The 20,906-nt window shown below is 60.6% G+C and overlaps 1 protein-coding gene across 2 annotated transcripts in view; it reads left to right on the top strand.

The window, feature by feature from the left end:
- Positions 1 to 4,029: 4,029 nt before the first annotated feature.
- The window catches only part of PTPRU (protein tyrosine phosphatase receptor type U), a 119,517-nt gene continuing 102,640 nt past the window's right edge, over positions 4,030 to 20,906 (top strand). For both annotated transcript variants that reach the window (XM_054223786.1, XM_054223787.1), the window contains exon 1: positions 4,030 to 4,118. In XM_054223786.1, the coding sequence (XP_054079761.1) occupies positions 4,046 to 4,118 (73 nt within the window). In that variant the 5' untranslated portion in view covers positions 4,030 to 4,045. The remainder of the gene's footprint in view (positions 4,119 to 20,906) is intronic.

Genomic DNA, 20,906 nt, shown 5'->3' on the forward strand with positions numbered 1-20,906 from the left:
TGGGTCAGCGCAGTGTCCCCGGGTCAGCACAGTGTCCCCAGGACTGTGCTTTGTCCCTTCAGCTGTGCAGGGTCCCCAGGGCTGTGCATTGTCACCAGTGCTGTGCTGTGTCCCCAGGTCACTGCAGTGTCCCTGTGGCTGTGCAGTGTCCCCAGGGCTGCGCAGGGTCCCCAGGGTGACGCATTGCCACCAGTGCTGTGCTGTGTCCCCAGGTCGTTACAGTGTCCCCAGGGCTGTGCAGTGTCCCTGGGCCCGTTCAGTGTCCCCAGGTCAGTGTGATGTCCCCAGGGCTGGGCTGTGTCCCTTCGTCTGTGCAGTGTCCCCAGGGTGGCGCATTGTCACTGCTGATGTGCAATGTCCCCAGGCCACTGCAGTGTGGCCGGGGCTGTGCAGGGTCCCCAGGGCTGTGCTGTGTCCCTTTGGCTGTGCAACGTCCCCACATCAGCGCAGTGTCCCCAGGTCACTGCAGTGTCCCCAGGCCAGTGTGATGTCCCCAGGGCTGTGCAGCGTCCCCAGGGCTGTGCAGTGTCTCCAGGCCACTGCAACGCTCCTGTGCCAGTTCAGTGTCCTCAGGTCCCTGCAATGTCCCCAGGCCAGTGTGATGTCCCCAGGGCTGTGTGGTGTCCACAGGGCTGCCAGCGGAGCCACCTGAGCCACCTGTCACCAGCCGACCCCTGTGCTCCCATTGCACCAGCGCTGGGGCTCTGGGTAGGGGACACGTCGCAGGGGGTGCCGTGGGGACAGGACCGTCCCCTGGGCAGGACCACGCTCCCAGGCTGCCCCCAACAGACACCACCCAGCTGTGACCCCCACCCTGCAGCCTTCCTCCCCTCCTCCTCCTCCTCCTCCTCCTCCTCCTCGCAGGACGAAGGCCCTGCGAAACAGGCTGGTACTTTCAGCTGTGATTTACCCGGCGTGTCCCGGATTTTCCCCGTGCAGGAGGTGGAGCGATCCTCCCGTCCCGGGATTTACTTGGCAAAAACCTCTTCGGTTCCCGGAAAAAAATTCCTCTTGGAAATTAATTACGTGGCTGGGATTAAAACTGCGGCAGCGACAGCCTTTCTCCATCCATGTAAGCACTGCTGGGATGCCCGATCCCTCACCCGTACCCCAAAAAACGGCTCTGGGGGTGGTTTGTCCCCCCCCCCCTTTTCCTGGGAAGTGTTTCTCCAGGGTTGGATTTGACCCCCAATAAAGGAATCCGCCCGACCTGTAGAAGCAGCACGGCAGCATCCCGGGGCTGAGCCCAATCTGGATAAAGCTTTTTGGTGCTGGCGGGTGGCATTGTCCCTTTTCCAGGGCTGGGAGCTTCCCGGTGGGTCCATGGGGCTCGATGACACCCGGGCACCGTCCCCTGTCCCCCCCCCTCCACTCGCCCCACTGGGTGCCGCCCGATCTCACAAGACAGGGCTGCATCATCGCAGGGTGCTGCTAATGCCGGGGGCTTCTCCCTGCATGATTTGGGGTAAAAAATCCCAATATTTTTTGGCTTTGTTCCCTCCGCCTTCCAAGTTGTCACCTGCCCGAGGGGTTTCCCCGCCCGGAGTCGCAGCCGGGGCTGGGGGCCACAAGCACGGATCAGGCCGGAAAGCTGATGCGGAGCTTCCCCCCCCCCCCCCCCGCCTCCTCCTCGCCCCAAACCTTTGGAAAAACATTTTCCTCCAGAAACGGGGCCGGAGAGGATGTCGGCGAACAAGGCGCCTTTCATGCCCGCTGGCACCGCTGACGGGGACACCCGGGGGCTGCCAGCGCTTCGTGCCTCCTCCTGCGCCTGCGCCCCGCGGCCCCGGCCGGGAAAGGGCCGGAGATTTTCCTCCTTTTACGCCCTTTTGGGATTTTCTCCTTTCTGCTTGCTCCGAGTTACGCCCCGCACCTCCCTCCCTCCGTCACCCCCTTCCCACCCCAGGGGACGGTGGCTTCGCTGGGTGTCACCGGGGTCCCCTGTGCCACTGCCAGCCCCGTAACAGCCTTGTCCAGGTTTCCATGTCACCATCCTGCGGGAGAAAACATCACGTCCCTGTCCCTCCAGGATGTCCAGCAGGACACGGCAGAGGACCGGGGGGGTTTTTTTGGGAGACTGAGGACCCCCCCCCGGGGGTGGACAGGAGTCTCTGTCCCCAAGAAGCAGCAGGGCTTTTGTCCCCAGCGCGGAGCCCACGGGGACCACGCTCTGCCCCCCACAGCCTTGGGCATGGCCCAGGGTGCTGGGGGGCACCTGAGGGGCTGGGGGCACCCACCAGCCCACCCCGGGGGGGTTGTCACCCCCCGCTTTGCATGGCTCTGAGGTGTGGGACCCCCACACAGGGTGCTGCTGCACCCATCCCACCCCCAGCCCCCTGCCCAGTCACCTCCCAGCTCTGCAGCGGGGGACCCCCCAGCTCCACCCCAGCGTGGTGGGGACCCCCCCCAGCTGTGACCCCTGGGGAGACCCCCTCTGCAGCTGGGGATCCTTCTGCAGCCAGCACCTCCCTGCAACCAGGGACCCCCAAAGCCTTGCCCCCCCCTTGCAACCAGGGAGCCCTCCCTGCACCTGGAGACCTCCCCACCTCCCTCCCAGAACTGGGGACTCCCCCCGGAGCCGTGCACCCCCCTGAAACCGGGGACCCTCTTGCAACTGGAGACCCCCCTGCAACTGGAGACCCCCCTGCAGCCGTGCACCCTCACGCTACCAGGGACCCCCCTCCAGCAGGAGACCCCTCTGCACCCAGGGACCCCCCCACCTCCCTCCCACAACTGGGGACCCCCCTGCAGCCAGGCACCCCCCTGAAAACAGGGACCCGCTTGCAACCAGAGACCCCCCCAGAGCCGTGCACCCCCCTGCAGCAGGGGACCCCTCTGCAACCGGAGACCCCCTGCACCCAGGGACCCCCCCACGTCCCCCCTCACCACCGGGGTCCCCCCTGCAGCCGTGCAACCCCTGAAACCGGAGACCCCCCCCCGCAACCAGAGACCGCCCTGAAACAGGGGACCCCCCTTGCAACCGGGGCCCCCCCTTCAGCCGTGCACCCCGGTGCAACCGGAGACCCCCCCGCAACCGGAGACCCACGGCAGCCGTGCACCCCCATTGAAACCGGAGACCCTCCTTCAACCGGGACCCCCCTCTTCAACCGGAGACCCCCCCGGAGCCATGAACCCCCATGAAATAGGGGGGCCCCACTTTCACCCGGGGTCCAACCTACGCCCTTGCACCCCCTTCAACCGGGGACACCCCCTGCAACCGAGGACCCCCCCCTGCAACCAGAGACCACCCAGAGCCGTGCACGCCCTTGAAACCGGAGACCCTCCTTCAACCGGGACCCCCCCCCTTCAACCGGAGACCCCCCCGGAGCCGTGCACCCCCCTTCAACCGGGGATCCCCCCTGCAACCGGAGACTCCCCAGAACCGTGCACCCCCTTGAAACCGGGGACCCCCCCCTTCAACCGGGAACATCTCCCGCAACGGGAGACCCCCCCCCCTGCAACGGGGTCCCCCTTTACATCCACCGCCTGGCAACCTCCCCCGGGACCGGGGGGACACCCCCCCCCCCCCCCCCCCGTAGCCCTACGCCCCCCCGGGGCGTAGGGCTACGGGGGGGGGGGGGGGGGGGTGTGTCCCCCCGGTCCCGGGGGAGGCTGCCGTGTCTGGCGGGAGGCGGGGCTCATTGCTGCTTGCGCGCACGGCGGCCGGCAGGGGGCGCCCCCGTCCTTCCCGCCGTGGCGGCGGTGGCGGCGGCGGCGGCGGCGGGGCGGGGGGGGGGGGGGAAGGGGGAGGGGGGGGGCAGCGGCGCGGGGTGTGGGGGGGCGCCCGCGCGCGCGGCGCTGACGTCAGGGCGGAGCCCAACCGCCGCCGCCGCCGCTTATTTGAGGCGCGGGGGCGGGCGGGCGCGCGTGCACGGAGCCGGGGGGGGTGTTCCCCCCCCCTCCCCTCTTCACCCCCCCCCCCTCCCGGTTCCCTTCCCCCCCCTTCAACCCCTCCCGGTTCCCTCCCCTTCTCTCCTCCCCGCCCCCCCCCCCTCCCCCTCCTCCCTCACCCCCCCCCCCCCCCTCCGGTGCTACCGGTCGCACCATGCGAAGCGCCCGGGCGCTGCTGCTCGCCCTCGCCCTGCGGGTCTGCGCGTTGGACACCGAGACCCCCGCCGGTAAGAACGGAGAGAGGTGGGGGGGGGTGTGTGTGTGTACGGATGTTTCGGGGGGGGGGGGGGGGGCGCGGTGTGTCTCCGTTTGCTCGCCCCGTCCGGCTTCCGCCGCTCCACCGGTGTCGTCGAGTTGGGGACAACCCCGCTGGACACTGGCACGGGGGGAGCGGAGCCCACCCCCTCCACTCCCGGAGCCCGGTACCGGGGAGACCCCCATTATTCCTCACACCCTCCCCCCCCCCCCCTCCACCGGGAAGGAAAACTTCACCCCGGTGGCGGCGGGGGGGGGGGGCGTCGTTTGCGGGGCTTTTGGGGCGAGAGCGCACCGGGCAGCGCCCGCCGCCGGCGGGGGGCGGTGGGGTCCGAGTCCCGGAGCTGCAAAGGGGGGTCCCGGAGGGGGGGTGTGTGTATTTGGGGACCCTTCGGGACGAAGCGGGGGGTCCCGGGGGGGGGGGGGGGAGGGTGGGTGTATTTGGGGACCCTTCGGGACGAACAGGTGGCGGCCGAGGCCGCTCTCCGGCTGCAGCCTCCCCCCACCTCTTGATGCCGCGGGGACATAATTAGAGTTTTGCCAAAGCGCCCTCGAATTTTTGAAATTTATTTTTAAATTTTTTGGCTCCTCTTCCCTCCATCCCTTGAGCGCTTTAGCGTTCAGACCCCCGCCCCCCCGTCCCCCCCCCCCCGCCCCAGCCTGACCCTTCGGGGTGCGGGGGGGCAGGAGTGGGGCTCGGGTGTTGCGGGGGGGGGGGGGGACAGAGTTTGGGGCTCCCGAGGTGTTTTTTGCAGGGGAAACTGAGGCAGGGGGGAGGAGGGAGCTGGTCCCTTGCTCCGGGGGGGCCCCAGGGCTGCAGCCCTCAGCTCTTGGCCGCTGCTTTGTGCATTACGGTGTATTTTTTGCGCGGTTCTTTAATTTTTTCACGTTAAAAATGAAGCGGCGCACCTGCATGTGGGGTCCCTATGTTGAGGCATTGATTATTTAGGGTTTTTTTTTGGGGGGGGGGGGGCGGGGGGGTGGTGGCCTCTCTCCAAAAATTATAAATAGTGACCCCCATCAGCAGAAAGCAAAATCCGGCTGGTGGGGGGGCGATGGATGGAGGGGATACGCAGCCGCTGAGGGTCCCCATGGCTCATGGAAGGTGGAGGAGATGGGGAGAGAATGGGTTTATATTTTATATTTTACTGGGCCGGCGGGGGGGGAACAACAGTTGTGTCTTGGGGTGGGGGGGAGATGCTGGTCTGCACACGGAGCAGCGCTGGCAGAGCAAGGAGGCGATAGGGGAAACTGAGGCACGCAGCTGGGGGGGTTCCCGTGTCCTCTGCCAGAGGAAGGGGCTTCTGCACCCCCCTCAAGGGTGTCGGGGGGGTTCTTGCGCTGTGCTGCTCCCCGGTCTTGAGCTGTGTGTCCTTCTCTGATAGCCGTCCCGGCTGCGGGGACAGTAGTGGGGACCCAGCGGTGGGGCAGGGGGGGGCTCTGGGACCTGGCAAACCCCTTCCCCTCCGGGGGCTTCCGTCCCTGCAAGGTGGCATTTGTGAAAGGTAGGATGGAGCCCGCTCCCGGTGTAAATCCAGGAGTGTGTTTACTCCAGCGTTTCCCTGTTAGGTGCAGAGCAGGCTTGGCTCTCTGAGCTGGGGCGGGGGGGTGTCTGCGCTCAGCCCCCCGGCTCCATTGCAGCCTGCTTTTTACGTGAATCCCGGTGTTGGCTCCTGCCGGCTGCGGGGACATTGTCCGGCTGCGAGGACATCATCCGGCTGTCTCTGTGGGGCTTGGGGCTGTGTGGCAGGCAGGGCTGGTAAAAAAAACAAAAAAAAAACAAACAAAAAAAAACAAACAAAAAAAAACCCCAAAAAACCAAACAAAAAGAAAAAAAAAAAACAACAAAAACCCACATGTGCTCTGGGGTCACCAGGGACCCCGAAGCCAGTGACGGGGAGGACCAGTGGCTTGGCTTTGTGCGTATTTGTAAGAAAAAGTGGTTTTCTTGCTGCTCCTTGGCAAAAAAAAAAGGGCGTAGTGTGATGCCTTCCACCAGTGGGGAAACTGAGGCACGGCGTGCCTATGACCGTGACCTCCGTGAGCCAGTGGCTGCTCTGGGCGTCCCCGTGGCAGCTTCCCCACGGGGCTTGGGATGCTCTTTGCTCCTTCCCGGAGCCCGCGAACTTTTGTGATTCATTAAGGTTTCGCGGTGGGGTGGGTGCCCGTCGGTGTTGTGCTTGTCACGGCGGGGGCTGGTGGCAGTGGGGGGCTTTGAATGGTGCTCGCTGAGCCTCCAAACCGAGCGGCCCCTCGTGCTCTTGCTGTGTCAGCCGGGGACCTGCCAGTTGTCGCACAGTTGTCACTGGTGTGGTTTGCCGGTCTCTTCTTTCCTCTCTGGGCTCTTCCCAGTAAAACTCCGTAACCTTTCCCCACGGCCACCAGTCTCCCGGAGAGAGTCCCCATGGCCTCCCAGTCTCCCGGGCTCCGGGCTGGCTCGCAGGGCTCCGGGTTTGGCCACCGGGCAGCAGGTTCTGCCGGTTCAGCTCTTTCTTTTTCCTCCTCTTTTTGCCTTCCCCTGCTAGGAAAGGGGTGCAGCTCCGCTCCTCTCTATTGCACCCCCCCAAAAAAAAAAAAAAAAAAAATCAGCAATAACTTGTTCTCCAGCTGTACCCCAGCCTGGTTTTGGGGACCCGCGGCCGCTGGCCCTGTGTGGGGCTCCTGCCGTAGTCATGCGGAAGCCGCTTGCCCTGGGCTCTGACTGCGCGAGCTGCGGTTAAACAAATAAAATACAATACGTGGCTGTGGAGCTTCCCCCGAAGAGGCTGGTGCCACTGGGGAGCCCCGTGCTGGGGTTGGGGACACCTCCGGTGGCACTAGGACTGGTCTTTGGGGGGGGGGGGGCGGTGTGTGTGTGGTTGCTGGTTGTGGTGGATGAACCCCTCACTGTGGGGGGGGGGTCCCTGAGGGTCCCGTCACCCCCCCATGCCCCGGATGGCCCTTGCGGGCTGGCGGGACGCAGCAGGGGTGACCCCGATCCCGCGGCGGCTGCATTGTCTGGGTGGAGTGAATGGGACCCCCCCCCCACCCCCCCGCCCCGAGGAGACGCTGTCCCCAGGGCTGGGATTGGGGTCAGGGAGCGGAACAAATCCGCCTGGCGTCCCCCCCTCGCCTCCGCCTCGGCCGTTAACTGCTGGGGGTCCCGTGGGGGGGGGGGGGGGGGGAACAGGGATGCAGCGTCTGTGCATCCCAGGGCTGGTGGGGGTCGGGAGCGGGGGGGCCGTGTTCCCAGCTCTCCGGCTGCTGGGTTTGCCTGATCCTGCTTTTCCCAGCCTTTTGCCCGCTGTTTATTTCCCTCCACCTGGCTGCTGACGGGCTCTCCCATGCCAGGGAATTTTTTTCCTTCCCCGCTCCGCCTTCACCAAGCACAGAAAATGTGCGAGTGCTTTATATTTTCCTTGTCAGTTTGTTTCAGGCTTGGATTGTTGGTTGCTTTTCGCTTCCCCCCTCCCGCCCCCCCCCCCCCCCCCCCCGTTCTGCCATGCTGGGGAAGAGTCTCTTTCTCTTGCTTGCTCCTACATATGTGTTTTTAATATCCATGGCCTTTCCCGGAGCCTCCAGACACTGCAAACACCCCCCCAAGCCTCTGCACTGGGAGGATGCTCCAGAAAATCCTGTTGGTGTGCCCAGGGTGGAGGTTTCCTGCTCCTTTGGCTCTCCAGTGTCCCCTCTCCACGCACTGGAGCCTGGCGGATCTTCACTGTCCGCGGGGGTGAAGCGGGATTTAGGGATGCTCTGAGTGATGCTGACGCTCCTGGATGGACCCGTCCCTCTGGCTCCGCATCCGCGGCGGAGGGTGGCAGTGCCTGTTTCCCCCCACCCCAAAGACTTGCAGATGTATTTCCATAATTTTTGCCCTCTTCCCTTTGCGCCGAAACTCCAGTTTCATGTTTTTCCTCCCAGTGCTTGGACCTGCCCTGGCCTCGGGAACAGGGATGCTGGTGAGTCACCTCCTGGCCCGGACTGCACATTTTTCCCTTTTGTTATCCAAACTAAGACAAACCAGCCCCATTCCAGCTTCCCTGGGAGCTTTCCCGGAGCAAAGCCCAGCAGGATCCAGGCCCCTGGGGGAGGGGGGGTAGGGGGGCAGAGACGCCTCCTCAAAACAAAGGCAGATGCTTGTTGGTGGCTTTGACCCCTGCCCTGGCAGTGACGACCCCCCCGCCCCCCTCCGCTGCCTCTTGACGTTGGTTTTCCCCCTGATTGCACCCGGGATGGAGCTTTTCCATCGCACTCAACCCATCGCCCCATCCCGGCTCCACAGAGGGGCTGAGAGCTCCGAGCACCCCAAAGCACCCCAAAAAAAGTCCCCTCCTGGCTGCAGCTCCCCCCCCCCCCCAGGACTTTGCTGCTGTGGTTTTGGGTGGTTTTGGCAGTTGTGTGAGGGTTAAGTGCCAGGTAAATCCCTGCTGCATCCTCGGAGCTGGGAGGTAGCACCGGCTCCGGAGAGCCTTATCGACGCTGCCCTGCCATCTGCCTGCTTAAACCTCCATAAATAAGCTTTTTAATAATCTATTATTAACATGCACTATAATTGTCTTATTAGACATGTCTGGGAACCTTTAGTTACTGCATGATTAAATGTCAAGATTCCCAAACCTCCTCTTCTCCCCGACGGCCGCTTGGGATTCGCTTTGCGGCTTTTCTTGGATCCCGCTCTCCCGTTCCGGGCTGGGGACCCTCTTCCTTGTACTTGGGGAAACTGAGGCTTTCCCCTCCGGACAAGGAGGATTCCCAGCAATTAGTCCCCCGGAGCTAATTGCCCTCTCGTTGGCAGCCTTAAAATAAATAAGTCCTGGAGATGGAGCTTTTCCTTTCCGCTGCAGGTGGCCTGGCAGAAGCTGCTGCCGCTTTTCCCTGCGCCGGGATGGATGCGGGTGGGCGATGGGGTGGGTGCCAGCCTGCGGTGACCTGGGTGGGGGGAAAGCCCCTGGGGACACGGGACCTGCTCTTCCTCGCCCGGTGAAGGGCATCTCTGGGGAGAAAGAGGAGGAGGAAGGCGCTGGAGCTGGTGGGTGCCGGAGGGACTTCCCAGGGTGTTCCCGGAGCCGTTTCCTTTCCCGGCGCTGGGAGCGGTTGGTTTTACACCCTCTGCCCTGATGGAAAGCCAAAGTCCAGCTGTGCTCCAACTGCTGGAGAGCAAATGCAGAGCCTCTGCCTGTCTCCTGCCCGTGGGGGCAGCCCTGTCCCCCCCCCCCCACCACAAGCTGCATCAGCTGCCCTTTTTGAGCTGTTTTTTTTACAAATCGGGAGTGTTTTTCCCGCTGGCTGGGCGCTCGTCAGCTGCAGCTCGTTCTGGGGCTGCTTTCCTGCTCCTCCAGGTCCTGCCCGGGGTGTCCCAGCCCTGGTTTGCAGCACCCTGGGTGCTGGCGTGGGGGGAGGGGGTAGGGGGGTGGACATGACACACAGATGTCCCGGGATAGCCCCTGGGTTTCCTACAGGTTTAAGGAGCTTTGCGCCCCGATTTCTCCCGCCCGCGGAGCGAATCCAAGCGTGGATGGTGGCAGCTGCGTGTTGTGGGAGCCAAGAGGGGGCTGTCCCCATCTTCTGTCCCGTCCCCCTCCCCCAGACCTCTGCCAGACCCCAAATCCGGGTGCTGCTGCTCTGCTCGCTGCAGGGGTGGGACAGTAAAGCTCCCTCTACCCCCCCCCCCCCCCCCCACCCCCGGCCATGCTGGGGGCAGTTTGGGGGCCGTTCCCATGGGATGCCTGGCTACTGGGGTGCAGGGTGGGTGATGCTCCTGCAGTTTGGGCTTCAGCAGGGCTATGGGGTCCTGGTGTGTGACACCCCCCCCCCGCCCCCGACTCACAGCTGGAAGGAGCCTCCTGACTGTCTCTGGCCATAAAGTTGTTGTTTCCTGACCTTTCTGCACCACTCCCCCCCTTCCCCCCCCCCCCCCCCCGCCCCCAGCCAAAGTGCCCCAGATGTTGGGAAAACAGGAGCTGGGTGAGGGTTGGTGGGTGCTTGGCACTCAGACTTCCCCCCCCCCCCCGCCCCCCAGCATCCTGCACTGGGTCTGGGGGTGCTTTTGGGCAGCCCTGTCCCTTCTAGGGGGAGCAGGGACACAGTGCCTGCCCTGCACCCCTCTGCCTGCCCACCCTGGGGGGGCTCTGACCGTGGGCAGGGGGCTGGGGAAAACCCCCCCCCACCCCTCCATCCCGTGCGGGGACGCAGCGGGGAGTGCAGCATTGCACCCTCGCGGCAGCCGGGGCGGGTAAATGTGTCGCAGTCGCAGCAACTCTGAATATCTTTTGTCATACGCTGGTTTTTTTTTTTTTTGTGGCGCTTGGTGTTTTTTTTTTTTTTTGTTATTTTATTTTATTTATTTGGCTTGAAAAATATTGGCGGATCGCCCACAACGGGATGATTGTGCCGGTGCGGATCTCCTCGGCTCCCTGTGGCTCCATCCCTCTTGGCTCCGGGGCTGTGCTGGGTGCTGGGCTCTGCTCCGGGGTGGCACCCGCCAGGTGCTGGGGGACCCCCTTGCTCTGGGGACACCTTCCCCCAGGGACATAAGCCAGTGAACAGCTTTGATTTCCCCCATTCCCCACGTGGATCAGCCCTTTTTCGCCATCGTTAAGTTAATCAGGGTGGTGGGATGCAGCGCCGGGCTGGCTTGGGATGCTCTCCCAGGACAGGACGAGGGGATGGGGACACTGATGACCTGATGCGTCCTAACGAGGCCACTGTCCCCACGGTCTGCAGTGACCGTGCTGGAGATGAGCCGTGGCAGCCCCTGGGCATTTGAGCCTGGCGTGCTGCTTCGTGCTGGAGACCTTCAGCCTAATTAGCCCAATTAGCTCAGCCGAGGAGCAAGTGCGGCTTGCAGTCCAGCGTGCTTCACCCCGAAATTGGACCATGAGCTGCTGGATGGGGCGCCGGGAGGAGGTTGTCACCGGGAGGAGGATGTCACCCGGAGGCGAGCGGTGGCTGCTCTGGAAGAGGAGCTGAAGCGCTGCGGCCCGGCCGCCCCCCCATTATGGGGGGCTCGGCTTTGGGGTGCTTCCCCGGGGGGGTCGTCTCGCTGTGTGACGGGAGATGGTGGAATTGGCTTTTTCTCTGATGGGCCAAAGGGGTTGGAGCGTTGCGGCCGCTCAGTTACGGAAAGCAAAGGCAGGTGGAGGGATGGAGTACGGGCAAATTGCCTTGCTTGGATGGATTTGGAGGCGTCTGTGGAGCTGCTGTGGGTTTGGGGGTGCTTTGTGGGGCTCCTCGGGGTGCAGCCCCCTCCCTGTCCCGGGCCACGTGGTCCCGGTGCCTCGGTTCCCCCCGAATCTCGAGCCGTGATGGTGGAGAGTTCGACAGGAGGGATTTTAAAGTGGGGGCAGCGAGTCCAGGAAGATCCACCGAGGAATGGGGTCCGCTCCGGAGCCCTTCCCCTGCTGCTGGCAGCCCACCCGCGGGGACAAGGACCTGCCATGGGGCAGGGCAGCCCCACGCACCCCCGAGCGCCGGGTCCCGCGAAGCTCCTCACCCCATGACAGCGCGTCCCTGTCAGCACGTTAACACCCCGTGTAATTAGCAGAATTAATGCCCTTCACATAATCACTAGGTGCTGTGATTCAGTTAATTAAATTAGCGGAGGTGGGCGATCCCTGGTCACCCCCCCCCCGCCCCCAGCACCTCGGGGGCGTCTGGTTCTGTTTTTGGTGGCAAAGACACAGAAGCACCTGGTGGAGGTGGGCGCTGGAGTTTCCCAGTGGATTTTTGGGAAAGGAGCAGCTCGGGGGTGACTAACGAAGACCCCCCCAGGGCCAGGGCAGGCTCCGGCCTCTCCCCTTGGGGACAGGGATGCCATGGGGGGGTCGCAGATGCCCAGCCGGGTCTTTTCCCAAGGACTATCCTTGTGTTGCTTATTTTTTTTTTTTTTTTAAACTGTATTTTCAGCTGTCTGCTGAGTGATAATGTCCCATTGATTTTCCTGCAGCCTGCTTTCCTTGGATTATAACAGCATCAAACCAAAGCAGCGCATCTCTGCGCTGGGCTATTTCTTTCTTTTTTTTTTTTTTTTTTTTTTAAATTTTGTTTTATTAGTTGAACTTTTAATTTAGTAAATGACCCAGGCTCCTGCCCGGGGACCTGCTGCTCACCGTGCCCGACTCCGAACTGCATCTCTTGGTGCAAGGGGCCGTCTCCTGCCTCTCTTCCCGGGTTATCCTGGTCGGACTGGGTCGGGGATGGGAGCTGGGACCCGGCGGGGGCAGGATGGGTGCGGGGAGGGGTGGGGGGGCGAGGTGCTGACGTGGGGTTGTGAATTCCCACCTGCTCTTCCAGCCCTGTGCAGGGTCTCTTCTCTCACCACCCCCTGCGCTCTACCGAATTTTTCAGTTATTGCTGCAAAATCTGTGTAATCCCAGAGTTTGTAGCAGGTAGGCTGAGGATTTTGGGGGTCAGTACCTCCCCCCCCCACTCCCCATGGGGATGGGGGCAGCTCTGGGGCAGGGTGGGAACACAGCGCCTTGGTCAAACTGGCTGCCCAGAGCGGGGTCCCCACGGGGCCATGCCCGGGCCTGGGGGTGGGGAGTGTTGTGGGACACCCTGTCATGGGTGGTGGGGGGGTGAGAGATGCTCGTGCTGGGGTGGGGGCGAGGCAGCGGCTGCATCCCGGTCTGCGGGAGCAAGGGGAAAAAAAAGTTGGGGAAGGAAATACCGGGAGTGGGGCTTTGGGTGTCTGAAGTGGTGGAGGGGTGGCGGTGGGGGGGGTTTGAGAAGTGGTGGTGGGGATTTTGGGGCGTCTGAAGGGGGTGCTGCAGGCGACCCCCTCCCCCACCCAGTGTTGCTCGCTGTTTTCCTTTCCCTGGAGCTGGATGGAAGGTCCCGAGCCTTCCCGTGGGGGACGTGGTGCAGGTGGGTGCTGCGCCCCAGGGGCACAATCCAGCCCTGGGGGTCTCCAGGCTCACAGGAAGGGTGGTGCGTCCCCATGCCTGGATGGCGGGGGGGGTGGGGGGGGACATGCAGGGGATTTGGGGTTCCACCGTGGGGCTGGGGAGCGGGTCCCTGCCCAGGAGCGACCAGGGAGGAGGGAAGGAAGGAGCCGGGGTGCACCGCGCACCCTCTGTGAGTCCATCCCGCGCCCCGGCTGTTGGCCACCAGGTCATCTTCACCCCACTGGGAGAGTGAGACTGATAGGAGTAAAATGAGGTTTTTCCGCCCGGTTCAGGAGGAAAATAAGGGTGAAAGTGGGCAAAATTTTTCCACTGAAAGTGTTGTCAAGCGTTGGAAGAGGCTGCCCAGGGCAGTGGTGCAATCGTCATCCCTGGAGGTGTTTAAAAGCCGGGCAGACGTGGTGCTGAGGGACACGGGGTAGTGGTGGCTTTGGCAGCATTGGGGTGATGGTTGGACTCGATGATCTGAAAGGTCCCTTTCCCACCTCGACCGTTCTATGATCTTGTGCGACCCAGCTCGAGGTTTTGCTTTCAGGGATGCGGATTCAAACCCATCCGTGCACCGAGTCTTCCAGGTCTCAGCAGCGTGGCGTCCCCGCGGGGGCAGCGCTCCTACCTGCTCGCCCTCGGAGCTGCAGAGGGCCGGGGGGTGGGTGCCTGCCTGTGTCCCACCTGCGTTTTATAGGGCCTAGGAAAAAATAAAGGGGGTGGGGACGGGCTTTGAGCAGCTTTCCAGGAAAAAGGAGAAATTTTATATTTTATTTTGGACCATTGGCAAAGCAAAGCTGGCTTCGCGGCCCGTGCTGCCGGTGGCGGAGGGGAGGTATTAAAAGTAATAAGCTGTTGAGGAAAGGCATCCGCGGGCTTCTGCGACTCTGGATTTAAAACGTGCCGTCCCCAAGCGCCGGCTGCTTTTATACCTAACACCCGCACCTTGAGGAAATTATTTTCCTGGTTAAAAGAGTTTTTAACCTCTGGGAGCACTGGGTGGCACTGGGATGCTGATGGAGACCCCCAGATGAGTTTGCTGGAGCTGCTGGTTTTCACCCCAGCCGTGGGGAGGGAGGGAGGGAGGGATGGATGGATGCCCAGCTGGTGCTGCCAGGGATGGCCGAACCCAACTGGGGGACTGGTAAAAACACCCCGATAATGGGTTTTGGGGCTCAATTAGCCGTATCCCCCTTTTTACCTGGCCGAAGGGTGCCCGGCTCGGTCCAGCACGCTCCCCGGAGCTGTGACACGGACTCCCTGGGCATGGAGAACCTTTTTATTCCCCCAATGGGCGTTTCTACCAGTGTCTGTAACCTGTCTGTCCCCCCCCATTTAATAGCGGGGGGTTTGGCTGAGCCCACCCCCCCCTCCCCGGCGCTAGCAGCCGGGTGCGCGGATGATTGATTTACCCACGTCAGCCCCATCGCCACCTTCAAACCTCAGTGTCGGTCTTCCCACGTTGCTTTTCCCGGTGCAACCGGAGGAGGAGGAGGAGGTCGACCTGGATTTCGCATTGCACTGAGACCTTCCTCCCCACTCCTCTTCCTCCCGCTCTGATTTTTCCCAAGGGCTGGGGGGAGGATGCTGGGCATGGCGGGGACCGTGCAGCCCCGTCACCGGCTGGTTTTGCTGCACGGCTCCGTTTTCCGCCTCGAAAGGCCATAAATAACCCGGCGGAGCTGCATCCCCGAGGCCCCACCCGCGCTGGCATGTGCTCCATCAGGAGGATTAGGCCCCCGGCGCGCTTTGCTCCCGCATCCATCACTGCGGAGAGGTGGTACCCGAGGGTTGGGGCTGGGGGGGGGGGGGGAGACTGAGGGTTTCCCCTACTTTTTTATCCCCTGAAAAATGGGGTTGGTTTGGAAAACTCGGTCTTTCCCCTGATTTCTGGAGCCAGGGGTTGGTGTTGGAGCCCCCCGGGGCTGTGGCGATGCTGCTGCCGTGTCCTGGGGTAGCTCTTTCCCTGTGGAACTCGTGCCAAAGAAACGGCTCTGTCCTGGGGGGTTCCCCAAAATCAACATTTCACCCTCGAGCCCCACAATCCTGGTTTCTTTGGGTCCGTGGGCACATTGCGGTGGGTTGCCTTCAGCGGGGCCGTGGGGTCCTGATGGTAATAAAGGAGCCAGGGGGAGAAATGAGCTTTTTCTCCCCAGTTTATTTTCATCCTTTTTTCACCTTTTTTTTTTTTACCTTCCCCTTCACCCCCCCGCCAAGGTGGCACCGTGGCCTGGGAGCTGTAATTGCACAGTAAGCAATCGATAACGGCGGGACGGAGCTTTCCGAAGGCCTGCCTTGTTTTTCTTCTTACGGAGTGGAAGAGGCAGCCCTGACTATGTTAATTAAGTGACGGTTAATTATTAAAGCGCTTGCGTTGCAGGTTAGTGGCCTCCTGGCCGTTTCTGTGCTGCGGGACCTCTCCTGACCTGGGTATAAATAACGGAGGAACGATGCTGGTCCTTCCCGGGGGAGCAGAGCCGCCTGGATCCGGGCACGGCACTGGGATGGGGTCTTAATACCCACGTTTGCTCCAGCCGTGGGGCTGACACCCCCCATAGCATCACTGCGTGCCCCATAGCGTCACTGCAAATGCCCGGCTGCGCCCGCGTGGGGGTGATGCAGCCCCCCGAGAGCTGCTTTGGGGGTGGGAGGGAAGGGGAGCTGCGTTTTGCAGCTGGATGTGCCCCAGGCAGGGACTCAGACTTGGCAAGATTAATTATTCCCCCTTTTGCTTTTAAACGCATCTTCCTCATCAGGTGATGCGCGTGGTCCTTGCCCAAGCGTGAGCCCGCCCCCAGGCATCCCAAACCCTCCAGACTTGTATTTTTTCCGGTTGTATTTGTAGTTACGGGCTTGGGGATGCCTGTAACTAACCCACATCTCCCACTTCCCACCTTGTCCCTGCGCCCGGGGTCCCTCGCAGGCTCCCGGGGCCGGAAATGGAGCTGGGCTCTCGCCACGGGAGGTTTGACACCTCCACGGGGACTTGCAGGTAAACCCCATAGTCTAACAGGTAAAAAAAAAAAAAAAAAAAAAGGGTTTTATGTCTTCTGTAGTTGCCGGTAGACGGATATTGTTCTCCTAGTCCTGCGCTTTCCAAACACTGAGGTTATCAGGCATAAGTGACTTATTATGCAAATCCTCCGTCTTAATATCTGGCTGCTCTCTCCCTGGAATTGCATTGGCTAAACCCCATGCGTTGTTGGAGCTGCTAATGTTTACACATTAGCTTCTTTGGCTAATAGACAAGGCTTCAAGTTGCAAATTGATGTTTCTTACAGCTGAGCAAATTATTTTTCTATTAAATGCAATATTTAAAATGATTTGGAGAAGGAAAACAAACTACTGGCGAGAACGTTAATGGAGCTGCTTTCCATATTCTTCTAATCAGCTTTTATCGGGGCCAGGAAATCGGTAATTTTTCTTTAAATGTTTCTATTTCGCGGAAGTAGGGGAACGGAGAGGAGCAGGGAGAGTGTTTATCGTAATCTCCGGTGTGTGTAAAGCACAAAAACACTTGTAGTTGCCTGTTGCGCTTTTACCCAAGGTCCTTCGGTGGTGTGAAGCGCAGCTTGGGAGGGGGGGTTTGGTTTCCCTCCCCTTGCCTGGACTGGAAGAGACGATCCCAAACCCCGGGGGGTCGGGCTTGGCTGGGGGCTGGAGCTGCCCTGTGCGATGCTGGGGATTCCCAGGGCTCTCCGTGGGCGCGCGATGCCGGGACGCTGCCGCGCAAGGACCCCCTCGCCATCCCGGTTGTCTCACCAACTGGATTCCTCGGTGCTGCATCCCCCCCGAGTGACTCCCAGACCCCTGTACAGCATTGTCCCCCGGGAGTCTGAGCCCCCCCCCGGATAAAAATGGGGTTTACAATCCCGTATCCGTTAATAATCTCAACTGGGAGCCTCCAGTGTGGTACGCGCAAGATCCTGCTGGATAAGAAGCGTGTTTAATTTTAGCTGGATTGCAGTATGTGTTCCCTATCCCCCGTGTCTGCTGGCGCCCGGGGGAAAGCGGCTCCCGGCGTTTCCTTCCCGGGGCACGTTCCCGTAGGAGCGTGCCGAGGAAATCGCCTGTAAATAGCAGCGGGGCTCTGGGAGGTGGGGAGGCTGGCTCGGCTCCACGGGGGTGCCGGGGAAGGGATGGCATCTTGCCGGCGTTGCTGGAGCTGGATCCCAGCAAACCCCGGCTCCAGGGGCTTTCCGTCATCCCCGGGGATGATGCCGGTTGCTGGTGGCGTTATGGGACTCTGCCAAATCACCCGCGTGCCTCAGTTTCCCTATCTGCAGCAGCACTAACCATTTATCCTGTGTAAAGAACTTGATCCTTTGGTGCAGAAAAAGAGCATCTTTCTCACATGCGTTAGGAGGAGAGGGCTTGGGCGCCATAGTCCAGGGCTGCATGACTTTACGTAGCCTCCGGCTCCATCCCTGCTCCTGGGAAGTAGTGAAAACTCTGGATTTGGGAGGAAAAGGAGCTCCGCTCGCCCCCCGCCCCATCTCGGTGCGTTTGGATGATGGTGACGATGGGTTGTAGCCCTGTGTTGCTGAGCGGCGTGTTTGCGTGCGACCGTTTGGCTGTTGGAGCGATGCGCGGTGTGTCCTGCGGGTACCCGAATCCTTCTGATTTCCTGCTGGTGGTTACACGGGACAGGAGATGCTGGGAAAGGCCAGGGATGAAAAATTAATCCTGACTCCATCCAGAAGGTCACCTGTGTTGGCTTTCCCAGCTGGTACCTGCACCATGTGCAAAGGGGTGCTGGAGGCTTGTGCCCCCAAGATGCTGCATCCCGAAGGTGACCATGGGGCTAATCCAGTCCCGGATAAGCCAAAACAGGAGCAAAACGGGCTTTTTCCCCGTCAGTTGGCTCTGCTTCATCCTGGTGCTGTACTGGGAGTCCTGGCACCCGCTCCAAATTTTTCTGATGAGTCCATGCTTGATGAAATTTAGATATAACCCCCTTTTTTTTTATTTTTTTTATAAGGCCTTTCCACTTCTAGGTAAGTTATTCATGTAGCATCTCCATCCGATGATTTCCCGAAGGGCCTGGGCGGTGTCGTTGGCCCCCTCGGGCTCCGGGAGCGTGCCATCCCCTCACGGATGGTGCCAGGCCGCCCTTTAGCGCCGGAGCCTTTTCAAGGCTGCTCTGTAAAAGAAAAAGAGAAGCCCGTGGAGCATGTCCCACGGTGCAGGAGGTTAAACAGGAAAGGTTTAAGTGTGTAATTAACTTTGAAGCGAGAGGAGCGTAGACTCGGCAGATGAAAGGGCGCCGGGCGGGCTGGTGGGCAGGCGGCCACGTTCCTCAGTGGCCATGAAGATTTAATTAGACGCCGTCCATTGTGCTTGGTTGTTTGGTCTTTCTTTTCCTCCCTCTTCTTCTCGAACCCTTCGTTCCTCCTCTCCCCCCTCCCTTGACTTTCCTCCTCTCCGTCCCTGGGAAGGGGGATGCTGGGTGGCACTGGTCCCCAGGAAGGATGCTGGGTGGCACTGGTCCCTGTCTCCCTGGTGAATCCATTAAGCCACGTCTGTCTCTTTTTTTTTTTTTTTTTTTTTCCTTAAAAAAAATTGGTTTGTCTGGTGTTTAACCCCCATATTAGTGCTCACCCCTCTGCTCCCCTCTCCCCGGGGCATGTCCCGGTGCCGCAGTGGTACCCGGGAGGGATGCTGGGTGGCACCGATACCCAGGGTGGATGCTGAGCAGCACTGATACCTGTCTCCCTGGCAAATCCCTCAAGCCGCCTCTTTTTACTTTCTTTTTTAAAAATATTGGTCGGTCTGGTGTCTAACCCCCATATTTAGCACTTGCCCCTTTGCTCCCTTCTGCCCGGGCACGCTGTGGTGCCAGGGAGGTGGCAGCGGTACCCGGGATGGGGATGCTGTGTGTCAGTGGTACCCAAGGAGGATGCTGAGCAGCGCTGCTCCCCATCTCCCTGGCAAATCCCTCAAGCCATCTATTTTTATGTTTGTTTTAAAAAATTTCGGTCCATCTGGTGTTTAACCCCCACGTTAGCGCTCGCCCCTCTTCTCCCTGAGTGCCCCACGGCGCCGGGGGGGGTTTGTGTGAGGCGTTTAACAGGGTATGGCTCGTCCTTGGCAGTGGGTGCCTGTCGTGCCGTGGGGCAGGCTCTGGGTTTGGGGGGGATTTAGGTGACTTTGGGGTGTCACTCATCATCTTGGGTGCGTCGTGCCCCCGGGGAGCAGACCGTCACACCCCTGGCAGTATTTTTAGCCACTCTCACAGTTCAAATCGCGCCTCCTTGCGCTCCCCGCCTGCGTCCCACCGCCCGGAGCTGCTGGTGCCCAGCCTCCCGCCAGCGCAGGGGAACTTATTTCCCACCATTTTTTAGGGCTCATCCGGACCCAGAGTTCCTCATCCCGGCTCCTGCAGCCCACATCTCGCTGCTGTTAGCCCTGAGGATGGGTATAAGCATCCCCGCGGCTGCAGACAGGTATTTGGGCTGGCAGTTTCCCTGCCTCCCTTGCAAACCTGTTGATAAAACCTGAATTATTTTTTTTTTTTTTTACAAGCCCCTCTGGGTTTACCCCCTTTTGACTTGCCATGGCTGCTGGGGGAACCCACAGCCACCCCTTCTGCACCCGGGAAGTTGGCGTTTAATTGCTCAGATGTTAATTTTTATACCCCTCTTAATTTTGTGGTGGGGAGGGAGAAGGGGCTGGGGGTCGAGCTTCTCCCCAGCCCTGCCCTTGGATGGGGGGAGACGGTGCCAAAAGCCTCCCACAGCTCATGGCAACCAGGGCTCTGCAAAACCTTCTGTATATTTTTTCCCCCCCCCCCCTGTGTGTATACAAATCGGAGACAATTTTATCTGTGGGATGGGGCAGCCGGTCGAGCCGCCTTCGTTTCGTGCTGTGGATGAGGGGAGTGGGTGGGAGGGAAGGAGGTGGGGGGGGAAGCCATAACGATAAACCTGTCCAAGGAGGGAGACGGATGGGCTCAGCCAGCTGTGCCTCCGCCAGCGAAATAGCTCCTCCGCGGAATTGCATTTTAAGCTTCTGGAGCCCGGGCATCGACTCGCAGGTGGCCGAGGATCCAGCCATGGGGTGAGGGAGCAGTGGGGAAACTGAGGCATGGCACCGGTTGGTGGCAGTGGCCGCGCTGGGGCTGGCAGTGGGATGCAGCCTGGGAGGAGGAGGGGGAGGTTACGTCTTTCCCAAGTGGGAATAATTTACAGGGGGTGAAGGAATTGCTTTTCCCTGGGAAACGGGGCTCTGAAACGCTCTTCCCTCCACTCTGGTTTCTCAGAGAGAAAAAAAAAACCAAAAAAAAAAAAACCAAAAAAAAAACCAACCCCAGCACTAAGAACGAATTTCTGCATCCCAGAATATCCCATTTGAGCAGATCTTGGAAAGAAACATTTGGGCTTTTTTTTTTTTTTTTTTTTAAAATCAGTTGGCACTTAGTTGCTGACACGTTGTTTTATTTTGAAATTATTTTTTTTTTTCCCCCCCCTTTCCTTCCTGGAAAATTTTGACAGATTTGTGCTTTTTCTCCCATTGGAAAGCGCAGCCAAGTTCCAAACTCTTTTTAAAATCCGGTGTGTCTCGTGGTGAGAGCCGAAGGAGCCGGGGAACCGGGGGCACATCCGCACGTGGGCTGGGCAGACGCTCCGTTTCGGGAAGGATTTTGAGAAAGCTGTGAGGTCTCGGTGCCTCCAGGCATATAAATAGGAGAGAATTTCTGTTTTTTGTGGGTTTTTTTTTTTTTTTTTGTTCTTTTAAAAGAAGTTTCTTGTGGTTCTGGGAGGAAAAAAAACCCCCACAACCTTGGTGATGGAGCTGGAGCGCAGCCTGGTGCTTTAAAAATATGAGTGTAAAAGGGGGGAAAAAGTCCCAAATCTGTTCTCATCTAGGACCGTGTTGGGAATCGTC

Source organism: Rissa tridactyla, chromosome 18 (assembly GCF_028500815.1).
Source record: "Rissa tridactyla isolate bRisTri1 chromosome 18, bRisTri1.patW.cur.20221130, whole genome shotgun sequence".
Lineage (NCBI taxonomy): Eukaryota > Metazoa > Chordata > Aves > Charadriiformes > Laridae > Rissa > Rissa tridactyla.